Raw genomic sequence first — 11,553 nt, forward strand, 5'->3', positions numbered from 1 at the left:
GACTGAGCTGTGTCACTGTCTGAAAGGGGTGTCCCTGGAGAGGGTACGGCAAGTGCAAAGGCCCTGGGGCAGGTGCTTGCTTGGTGCTTGTGAGGAGCAGTGAGGAGGCCAGTGTGGCTGCAGTGTAGAGAGCAAGGGGCTGAGGGGAGAACACTGAGGTCTGCGGTGATGGGCGCCAGATCCTGTGGGGCCTTGTAGGACTTTGGTGAAATGGGAGCCCTTGTGGGGTCCTGAGGAGCAGAGGGATGTGGTCCCCCTCTGGCTGGGGTGTTGAGAGTAGAATGAAGGGGATGAGGGGCAAGAATGGAAGTGGAGGGCTGGGGGCAGTTACTGCAGGGACCCAAGTGAGAGGGAGTGGGTGTGGCCCAGCAGAGCTTTGGAAGGTGTGCAGGAGGGGGCTGGCACCTGGGAGCACCTCGCAGGCAGAACAAACAGGGGAGACTTGAGAAGAGGGTGGGCCAACGAGAGGCCAGCCCCCCTCCATCCCAGCCTGAATCCTCCCGCTGTCCACAGCGCATCCAGGTCATGATCCAGCCCAGCGAAGACATTGTCCGCCCCGAGAATGGTCCAGAGCAGCCCCAGGCCAGCGGCTCCGCCAGCAAAGAGGCCTACATCTAGGGGTGCAGGGCGGCTCGCCCACCCACACTCTCACCCCGACCCTGGCTGCACACGACCACCACTTGATGTCTGAAGATACCGTCTATCTCAACCTACCTCGAGTGGCGAGTCCAGACACCATCACCACGCAAAGAGAGGGAGGTGGGGACAGTCACACCCCCGTGGGCCCCGCCGTGGGCAAAGAAGATGCCCGATGGCTCCAGCACCTGCGGGCTGGTGACCTTTTTAATCTGGGCCCCATCAGCATCAAGCAGTTCGGCCTGTGTGACCGCTGTGATAGATCATTTTTATCCCGCCAGCAAGTGTGATGTGGAGAGGCCGCACACTCCTGGCTTTTAGTTGTATTCCTGACTGTTCTCTTACTGCCGAAACCCATGACTGTTATCTCAGACTTGGCAGGAGTTCGGTTCCGTCGGAACACTGCTCTGTGCACATGAAAAGGGCATTTTGTATAATGGACATTTCCAGGGAGAGCTCACTCTTAAGAGCAGAGAGCCAGCAGAGCTCTTTCATTTTTTGGTTTTCTCCTTCCCGAGGCAGCTTGACAACCCCCAGCCCCTTCGGTATTCCCAGAACTGCTTTCTCAAGCACTCCGCCCAGTGTCCTGTTTCCCTGCCGCCCGGCGGAATGAGCATCTGTGCACTAAGCTTTCCTGGCCCCCCCGCCCCCCCACTTCTCACCACGCCATTCTGATTGCGCCTGGCCCAACAGCGATCGCTCCCGATGGGCGCTGCTCCTCGGAAAACTGCCACAAGCACAACTGATTTTTTTAATCACCATTCCGGGGACCTCAGATCCCGCTGGGGAAATTCCCTAATCAGGAGCCCCAGTCTCTCCTAGGCTGCCCGGCTTTAGAACAGTTGCCGAGGAAATCAAAGTGAGGCTCCGTCCTTGAGGCAAAGTGGATCCAGCGATCTTTCTGTCTCCTTCTTAAAACGTCTCCCTCACTGCAACCCCAGTCAAGGCTGCTGCCCTCTCCCCTTCCCTGAAGTCCCCCAGTGAGAATCTCCTCACTGCCACTAAAATCTGCCAGCCCAGTAAATGAGGAGCTAGTGTTAATCCAGACCTGCCCCGCCACGTGCTTCCGAGATTAAAGCTGCTTCGTTGGGAAGTAGTATTTGTTCCGTTCCAGAACTGGGCTCCACAGTGGTGGCAGCAAATCGGGTGAAGACAGTTTCTTGCAAGCTCCAGCAACTCAGCGCTTCTCATTTGCCAGGAACATGGGTTCCCATGTAGCAAATCGTATGTTGTGCCCTGTACTCCTTAGCTAGTTAACTCACGAGTTGTGTTTAACGACTAATCCTTAATAACTATGGTAAATAACTGTGACTGTGGGTCTTTTAATCTGTCATCCTCGTCCAGAAGTGACCAGCATACCAGTTCTTGCAATAAGGTATTACCCTCAGAATATTAAGCACATTCTTGTAGAGAAAAAACAAAAAGTCTGTGTACACATATAAATGCACACATATGTACATTCCTCCTCATGCTTGGTACATAGGGTCTCATTTGATATTGTGTAGGAAATCTAAAAGCTTTTCCTGAAGTCATCTGTAAAATAGTCTCATTACTAAGGCATCCCAAATGCCAACTGGTGAATCCAGGATCAAAATGCATATGTATTGTTAAATTATAGGGTTTAGAACAAAAGGAACCCTTCACTGTGTCTCATGGTCCCACCCCCCATCCTTTGTGTGAATTCCTTTAGAATAAGGGCAGGAAGACTTCTAACTTTCTCTTTGTTCTTCATTCTGAAACTAAGAACAAGTCTTTCGAAGACAAATGCAGCATATTTAATGTTTGTAATCAAATCTAAGTGAGATGTTTGGCAAGAAATCCCTTAACTGATTTCCATCCAAACCTACTTATATAGCACAATATTATGTGTCGTACAATTACTGTGAGAACTGTGAATATGTGTAACTTTTTTTAGTATTTGCCCTGGGGAGGGAAAGATATTGTATTATCATATATGCTTTTTTTTGCAATAAGGATTTATTCTCAGAACACCAAGTAAATCTATCTCTATATTAAAAAATATATGTAATATATACATATTCAAACTATATACAGAGCCTGTTTTAAAAAAAATTACAGTATTATTTAGTAAAATTATCTGTTCTATGGACCAAATGTAAAATATTTATACATGAAGATGCATTTTAAATGTCTATAAATGGTGTTATAACTAGAGCACGGGCGTTATGTACGTTTCTAAGAATATAGAGGAAAAATAATAAAGGTTCTATGATATACAATGTCAGACCTTCAGTTCTTTGGGGTGGGGGTCACAATAGCCTCTTTCATCAAAACAGCGAGAGATACACACAAAACGTTTTTCCCCAACAGAGAGAGATTTGGGCTCAAAATCCAGGGACATGGAACTGGACTTCCCCAGAAGTCTTGGAATGAGTGGATAGAAAATGATTCTGAGCCACAGAAGGGAGGTGCTTTCACTGTTCTAAGAGACTTAAATGTGGTCAACTAAATGAAGGTCTAAAACTAGGATAATAGGAGCACATTAAGTTAACAGCATTCATTCCCTCGTGATTCATTCCTCAAAATATTTAATTTTAAAATCTTATTTAAAATTTGAATTCTACAGAGAAGTTGTAAGAAAGGTTCAACAATCACCCAGGTTCACCAGTTTTTGACACGTTGCCACCTTAAGTCTGTCTGTCAAGGTTCAGTCTGGGAAGCAGGACCACTATGAGTATTATGGAATAAGGCGTTTATTAGAGGAACAAGCCTTATACAGTTGTGGGAGAAGGTAGGAAGTAACGGTCTGAAAGAGAGAGTTGGGAGATCAGAGGAAAGTCACTAACCAGGTGAGCAGGAGAGGTAGGAGTGGGCCTGGTACACATCAGTGCTCAGATGGGGCCATTCTGATGACTGGCTTTGTGAGTGCCCACGATAGCGCCAGCAGGTTACTCCCCTCTCGGTCCTGGCAAACCATCCCTTTCATGGTCCTCCGTAGACCCTCCCCCCGGGACACACCTCAGGCTCGCTGAGCTGTTGTGGGGCTGCTTGGGGGAGCTGCCCTGTGGGCGGTTGGCCGTGGGGATGGTCACAACAGTGATGATGATAACAGATCCATTGTGGTTCCACTAAGCAGCAGGCCCTGCACCAACTCCTCCCAAGCATTTTCTCAGCTGACCCTCAGGACACCCCCATGATGTGTCGGTGCTCTCTCACTCTCATGCCCTGGCCTCACCCCTGCTCTGGCTCCCTTCCTGTTTCCGTTTTTTGTGCGCACCAGCTCCGATATCCACCACCTCCACTCTGTGCCACAAACGTGGCTATTACCTTTTATAATGGGAAATACATAACAAATGGTATTTAACAAGAAAATCCACAAAGCCACGTGGGCTTGCCAGTGTGGAGGCGGACAATTTACTGACAAGAACATCTCATCATGATGCACATACATTTAAGGACTGTGAATATTTTGCCCTTGAAGGAAAGTCTTGTGCTAAAAAAAATGCTAATGGGGACATGGAGCGGGGAGCCCAGCCATGATGAAGACAATAACATCATAACACCGATCAAGGAGAAATCAGGGGCTCCGGAGACCTGCTTGCTGGAGGTGTCCCCTGATGTTTTCAAGGAGATTTGTTGGTGTTTTCCTTGAGGTTTGGGTCTGCTCAGGTCTGAAAGAAGAAGACACCAAAGACAGAGCTAGAAGTGCAAGAGATCTGAAGGGGGAGGTAAATGTCTTTAAATGGTACAGGGGAGAAAGGACAGGAGCCATCAGGGAAACACTTGGGCACCTGTGCCAGGAGACAGAGAAGGAAGGAGGCTTGAGTAGGAGGAGCCTCAGACTATGGGGCAGGGCTGGGATGGTGTCAGCCAGACCAAAGGACAGCCCCAGTGCCACGGCTGTCATGAAAGGAGCCCCACATGGAGAACTGCCCAGGCCACAGCACCTCCACCATGCTGGGTCCTGACTGGGCTGCCAGGGGAAGGTGGACTTGTGCAAATGCTACAGCCCCTCAGCAGTTCTCCGGGAGTGCAGGGACAAGGAGAGGGTGTCTACATTTCTGAAGGCCTTCTGCCTGCCCAGCACTTTCTCCTGGAATGCTGCTTACTCCCCACCACCGACCTGCAAAAAGGTGCAGGCCATTATTTCCATTTATAGATGAGTATGCTAAGGCTCAGAGAGGGACAGCAACTCCCCCAAGGCCACACAGCTCTAAGTCACAGGACTGGACACGACAGCAGTCTACTTGGGCAGACAAATGCACAAGGCACCGGCCCCATCTCAAACTTTCTGATGCAGGAAATCATTCTGATGCAGGAAGTCCACAGGTGCTGGAGCCATCGGGCAGGGGCTCAGGAATTGCCTTCTAAAAAGCACTCCAAGCCTTTCTGACGGAGAAAGTTGGTAGCCAATCACATCAAGAAACATTGTTTAAAAGCATCTAGGAACCCAAATCGAGGGACGTTTTACAAAACAACCGACCTATGCTCTTAAAAAAATGTCAAGGTCATAAAAGACAAAATGGAAGAGTTTCAGATGAAGGAGATATGACAACTGAATGCAATGCCTGATCCTGAATTAGACACTGGGCCAGAAGGAAAAAAATTTTTTTCTTTTGCTATTAAGGGCATTAGTGGGACACTAGGTGAGATTTGAATAAGATATGTAGATTAGATAATAATATTTTATCAGTGTTAATTTCCTGATTTTGATCAATGCATTGTGGATACGTAGGAGAATGTCCTTGCTTTTAGGAAATATTCAGGGGTGAAGGAATACCTTGTCTACAATTTATTCTCAAATGATTGAGGAAGAATCACTTACACATATGTGGTGTGTGTGTGTGTGTGTTGTATGTGTCGAGCGGGAGAGTGATGAAACAGGCAAATGTGGAGAAATAACACCTGAGGAATCTGCGTGAAGGTTGTACAGAAACTCTTTATACTAGTTTTGCAACTTCTAAGCGTGAAATTATTCAAACAAACAATCTAGGAAGGGCCTGGGTGTCACCTTCATTTGATTAGCGCTGTACAGGGCTGTGGGGATGGGGGTTCCTGCCGGGGTGAGAGGGGCGGAGAGATGGACACAGTCTTTGGTTTGGGCCAGGGCCAGGACCACTCCTCACTCATGCACTCCCACGGCTGTAATTGCCCCTCTTCTCCTGGAAAGCCTTCAGGTCTCAGCCCAGAAGTCACCTCCTTGGATCCTACCAGGCTCACCACCTCCTAGGCTGCGTGGGGGGCCCCTCGCTTCCGTCAGAGCTGCGGGGCAGGGTCCTCCCCTCTCTGCTCACGCACTGTCTCCCCACCGGCCCATGAACCTCTGGGGGCCGGAGGGGAGTGGCTGTGTCTCATGGGTCTTTGGGTCCCTAGTCCTGGCATGAAGTTTATCAGACGCCAGTGCTCAAAAGAGATCCGCTTTTGGTTTCTGATTCCTGAAATCCAGCATTTCACAATACACACTAGCTAATTAAGCCCTGCCTAGCCTCTATCTCATTAATACCCACAAAACCTATAAGGTACTGACCCTTTCGAGTCGGGCCCTAACAAGGGTCCTCCTGCCTGGTGTTGCTCAAGCCAATAGAACGAGACCCAGTTCAGCTCATAAGCAGAAGAAAGCTTTCTTCTTTGACCAAAGCCTGGAGAGGTACGAGCTCGCTCTAGTGCGCGTGCTCGTCCCCACAGACCGTGGGCGGGGCTGCTTCGTAGGGAATCTCCAGGGCGGGGGAGGGGAGGAGGCGGAGTTCTCACGGGGCTCTGGGCTCCAGGTCGCAGTGCGGGGCGCAGTGCCTCTGCACACAGCCCGCAAGCGGAGGTGTTGGCGCCGCCATTTTGTACCAGTAACTCTTCTCTGACGAAGTGTCTGCATGCAGCGCCCTCTGAGCAAGTGAAGCTAGACAAAGCACAGAGGAAAAAAAAAGAAAAACGGTTAGACTTGATTTTATTACCCAGATTCTATTTTTATTTCCCGGGCATTGTTAATGGGCTTTGCTGGTGACAAATCCCCCCTGTGTCGTGCGTCCTCCTCCTCATTGTCGAGGGGCGCTGAGGGGCCCTGGCTCATCTTCTGTGGCTGCTTCCTGCTGGTTTGGGGCATCATGATAGCCCCGGTGGAGGCGCGGAACTGCTCCGCGGCTGCCTTTAGGTACGTTTGGTTGCTCCCAGGCCTCAGCCCTGACTGTTCGCATCCCTGAGCGACCCCCATTTGTCTAACCTTTTGGAGACAAAGGACACCAGACAATTTAAGATCCGTGGCCCAAATATTAGCAAGAGAATAATGGTCACATGTCAAGTTTTTCCTGAAAATACGGGTCTCTCAGTCTTTGGGCCGTGGGCGAGCGTGCCCTGACGTCGAGGCTCTGCTGGGGCTGAATCTCTCTGGTCGCACTTTGGTCGTTTTTCGGAAGAGAAGCTTCAGCTCAGAGAGAGGTTCCCCCAGGTAGTCGAGGGGCTGTTGCTCCAGGTCGTCTCTGTGGAGGTTGGGGGGTCTCTTCCCTCAAGTGTGAGGCACCCATGGAGTGATCTCTGTGACTTCCGGTGTGACGGGTTGTTAGGGTCACCGAGTGGGGTCCATCTGGTTAGGGGCGAGCTGGGCTGGCGGGCCGCCGGTTTTCCAGGGTTTTAGGTGCACTTGGTCTCCTGGCCGGATGGGCTGGGGGCCTGGTGGGTGGGTGCGGGCAGCACCTGGTCACCATATTCCGTGAGAGCTTCCTGGTTTTTTCTACCTGGAGGGCACACTTGGGTTGTTCCATTTCAAGGAGGTTAAGATGCCCCATCTCTCGGGCTTGGAGAATGGGTCTACCGTACATGACTTCAAATGCACTTAACTTTAACTCATCCCTCGGGGCTGATTGCACAAGGAGCAGGGCAATCAGAAGCAACTTAATCCAATTTTCTTGAGTTTCCTGACATAGCTTGGCTAAGGCCCATTTCAGGGTCTGATGGGATCTCTCACCGTTCCCCAGTGACTGAATGAAAGGTCCATCCTTTGCCCAGGGCACTCATTATCCCCTTTGTCACTTCAGACACAAATGCTGGACCTTTATCACTTTGTAGGGATCCTGGGAGCCCAAACCTGGGGGTTATTTCTTTTAATAATGCCTTAACCACTTCAGCTGCCGTTTCAGCTGTGTCTACTAGCACCGAGAGATACCTGAAATTGGCCGGTGCCCTCGGCCTGACGGTGCAGTGAATCTGCCTGTCTTCTCCAGGATATGTTCCTCTGGTCTGAATGGGCCTTATCTGGGGGCCTCTTGGGGGTCTTGTGTTGGGGGTGTTACCTATCACGCCAGCAGTTACCACGACCTCAACCAACTAAGCAGTTATAACGGGCTTTCCTCCCGTAGTGAGTTTCTTGATGAGCCTCCCTGATGGCTTGACAAGCTGCAGTTTGGGGAAAGAAGGATTGCCCATGTTCTTTAACTAGCCACCCCTAGATCTCTACTGAAGTCGCATTTGGGGGCTGTGTCTAATTCTTCCTTTGTGTAGACTGGGGAATAATTGGATGGATCTGGCTTTCAGGGTGTGAGGAGTGGTCGCCAAGTTACTGGTTCTAGGGCCACCCTTTTGGCAGTTCCGTCCACCTTGTTTCCCCTTATTAATTCTGCATCCCCCTGTTGGTGACCCCTGCAATGAATCACTGTCTCTCGATTTTTGGAAGCTGTACTACTGCTAAGAGCTTCAGTATGCTTAAGCCAGCTCTCACTGTTTATTCTCTGCAGTAAGCATACCTCTTTCCTTACAAATAGCCCCGTGTGTATGTAGGTTGGCATATGCGTACCGGGAATCTGTGTAAACATTTAAGATCGCCGAGCTCTAAAGCTCCGGTGAGGGCTATCAGTGCAGTTTTGGGGCAGAATCCCTGGAGGTAAGCTTCTTGCTTCTATGACTTGGGTCTGGGAGGTCACTGCGTGTCCCACCAGCCTTTTTCCCTGCTCGTAAAGCTTCTCCCATCTGTGAATCACTCCTCTTTGGGGTTTGGGAGAGGCTCACTTCCTAGGTTGGGGTGGCTGGAATAGGTCGTGTCTATGGTTTCTATACAGTCATGCTCCAGGGGCTCCGTTTCTGTGGGTAGCAGGGTGACAGGATTTAGCGTGTGACAGGTTTTTGTGGTAGCTATTGGGTTGTCTAAAAGCATAGCCTGAATCTGAACTGACCTTCTGGGGGATAGCCATTCTGTTCTCTTAGAACTAACTAAAGCCTGAACTTGGTGTATGGTCCATATAGCGATTGGCTGACCAAACATTAACTTTTAACTAAAGCCTCCTTTAGCAGGGTTGTAGTAACTGCTACTGCCCATAGACAAGGAGGCCACCCCTTAGTGGTTTGATCTGATTGTTCAGAGAAAAAAGCAACCACCTGAGTAAGGGATCCCAGTTTTTGAGCTAACACTCCAAGGGGTTTCCCCTTCTCTCATGAAAGTAAAGGTCAAAAGGTTTAGTTAAATTTGGGAGGGCCAGGGCCTGATGTAATTGCTTTTTCAATTCTTAAAAGGTCCCTTTGCATTCTGAATTCCATTCAAAAGAGTCATCATCCTCTCCTTTCAACTTTTCATATACAGGCCTAGCTATTAGATCGTAGTTAGGGGTCCAGATGCGGCAAAACCCAACCATCCCCAGGAAACCTGTAAGCTGTCTTCTAGTTTTAGGAGGGGTGAGGCTGCACATGGCTTCTTTTCTTTCCTGGGGTGGCTCCTCTGACCTTCTGTGAGAATGAAGCCTAGGTAGGTCACCCTAGTTTGTGACATTTGAGCCTTTTTCTTGGACACATTATATCCTTTATCAGCTAGGTGGTTCAGGGTCGTTACAGTATTTTTGTTGGAGTGTATCTTTTAGGTCTTCAGCTAAAGTTTCCCCAAAGATGGTGGGGGAGTTTTCGAACGCTTGGGGCAGGACTGTCCAGCAGTATTGTTGTTTTTATTGTGTGTTTGGGTCCTGCCACGCAAAAATTTCTCATGACTCTGGGGCTAATGGGTAACAGAAGGGAGCATCTTTTAAGTCTAATACAGAATATCAGGTCCTTGTGGACCGTAGAGTGACCAGCAGTGTATAGGGATTAAGGACTACTGGATGTGTATTCTCAGTGGTTTCACTGACTACCCTGAGGTCCTGTACCATTAGATATTCCCCCCTGGGTTTCTTTATGGGGAGACTGAGGGTATTACGGGCTGATTGGCCTGGCCTAAAAAGGCCCTGGTCATTTAGGCCCTGTATCACAGGGGCGATGCCCAACAAGGCCTCCCAACAGAGAGGGTACTGTTTTCTACTGGGCCATGTATGTCCAGGTTTTAGATGGACTACCATGGGACTGGCTCCTACAGCTCATCCCACCCGTCCCTGGGCCCAGACCTCAGGATTTACTCCAGGGAGGTTGACTTGCTCTGTCCGGGAAGGTTTGTCCTCAGTCATTAACATTATCATCTTGTGCCCCTTGTCTAAGGGGACAACAGTCTCCAGTTTGTCTCCCGTTAGGTGGATAGTAGCCCCCAGTTTATGTAAGATATCACTTCCTAGCAGGAGGGTATAGGGCATTTGGGGACATATAGGAAGAAATGGATGAGAGTGTGTTCATCCATTTTACATTCTGATGGCTCTGTGAACGCCAGTTCTTGGGCCTTTTCTGATACCCAATAATTTTACAACTCTTGTGACCAAGTTTGCCTGATCTGGTGTTCAGAACCGAGTAAGTGGCACCAGTAAGAGACCTCCCTCTCATCCACAGGTCCCCACCTTTCCTGGGCGTCTGGTACCATTGGAAGGCCATCCAGAGGCAGGAGACAGACATGCCTGAGTTTTCACTCTCTGATCCCAATGATGCCACAGTGTGATCCCTTAAGGGGGCACAGTCCAGATGACTCTGGGGCTGTACTCTATGTGCAGCACACCTGGGTATTGGGTTGCTGGGCAGAGTTGCTCTGTATTCCGCAGAAGGCTACTGCCGTCCTACCCCATGAGTGTCCTTAAATCAGAGGAGATCATTTCCATGTGAACCTCCCAAAGCCTCTGCCATCCTTCTGCTGGAGTCGGGGCAAGCCTGGAGCCTAGTGGATAGGTGCAGGCAAAAGGCCATGGTCCAGCCCATCTGGGTCACCAAAACTTATTACCAGCCCTTCTGAGTCAGGCCCCAACAAGGGTCCTCCTGCCCCGAGTCACTTGCGTCAATAGAACGACACTGAGTTTGGTTCAGGAGCAAAGGAAAGTTTTATTCTTTGACTGAAGAATGGAGAGGTGTGAGCTCGGGATCTAGAGCACACGCTGTCCCCAAAAGGCCACCTGTGGGGCTGCTTTATAGGGTTCCCCCCAGCAGAGAGGGAGCGGAGTTCTTACTGGTTGGGCGCAGTTGTGCTGCTCACGGCTTCAGATCCAGGTGCCAGGCGTAGCACCTCTGCACACGGCCTGACATCACCATCTTGAATTGCAGTGTCGTGTGCAGAAGTGTCAGGTGCAGCCTTGTCGCACTAGGAGCTCTGGTCTGAGGAACTGTGTGCAAGATCTCTGCATGCAACACCCTGTGAGCGAGTGAAACTAGACTAAGGGCAAAGGAAAATTTTTAAAAAGGTTAGACTTTTTCATTACCCAGATTCCATTTATATTCCCCAGGAATTGTTCACAGGTTTTGCTGGTGACAATAGGCCTGATTACTCCCATTTGATGGATGAAAAAATAATGCTTAGACAAATGAAGTGATTTGCTTTAAAAAGAAACATTTATTGAATAAATGAGTAAGCAAATAAGGTAGAAGGTCAGGTCAGAGTGTTCTGTGATCCCAGAGGGGCCAAAGGTGTGTGTATTAGGGGTGGGTGGGTGACGGACTCCAGTTCAACTGAAGGAAGCACATTCCCCTGGTCAGGACTCTCCAGCAATAGAACAAGCTGCCTTGGTAGTGAGTGAGCTCCCCATCCCTGGAGGTATGCAAGCAGAGGGCTCCACTTGATAGAGATGACAGGAAGATGAGAGT

The 11,553-nt window shown here is 49.6% G+C and overlaps 1 protein-coding gene across 2 annotated transcripts in view; it reads left to right on the plus strand.

Annotated features, from left to right (window-relative positions):
• Window positions 1-2,856, plus strand: part of SLC6A1 (solute carrier family 6 member 1) — a 40,177-nt gene extending 37,321 nt beyond the window's left edge. For both annotated transcript variants that reach the window (XM_029241592.1, XM_029241591.1), the window contains exon 15: window positions 514-2,856. In XM_029241592.1, coding sequence (XP_029097425.1) covers window positions 514-618 — 105 coding nt within the window. In that variant the 3' untranslated portion in view covers window positions 619-2,856. The remainder of the gene's footprint in view (window positions 1-513) is intronic.
• The last annotated feature ends 8,697 nt before the right edge of the window (window positions 2,857-11,553 follow it).

This window comes from Monodon monoceros, unplaced genomic scaffold (genome assembly GCF_005190385.1).
Source record: "Monodon monoceros isolate NGI ecotype Baffin Bay Population unplaced genomic scaffold, NGI_Narwhal_1 Super_Scaffold_3, whole genome shotgun sequence".
In the NCBI taxonomy this organism is placed as follows: Eukaryota; Metazoa; Chordata; class Mammalia; order Artiodactyla; family Monodontidae; genus Monodon; species Monodon monoceros.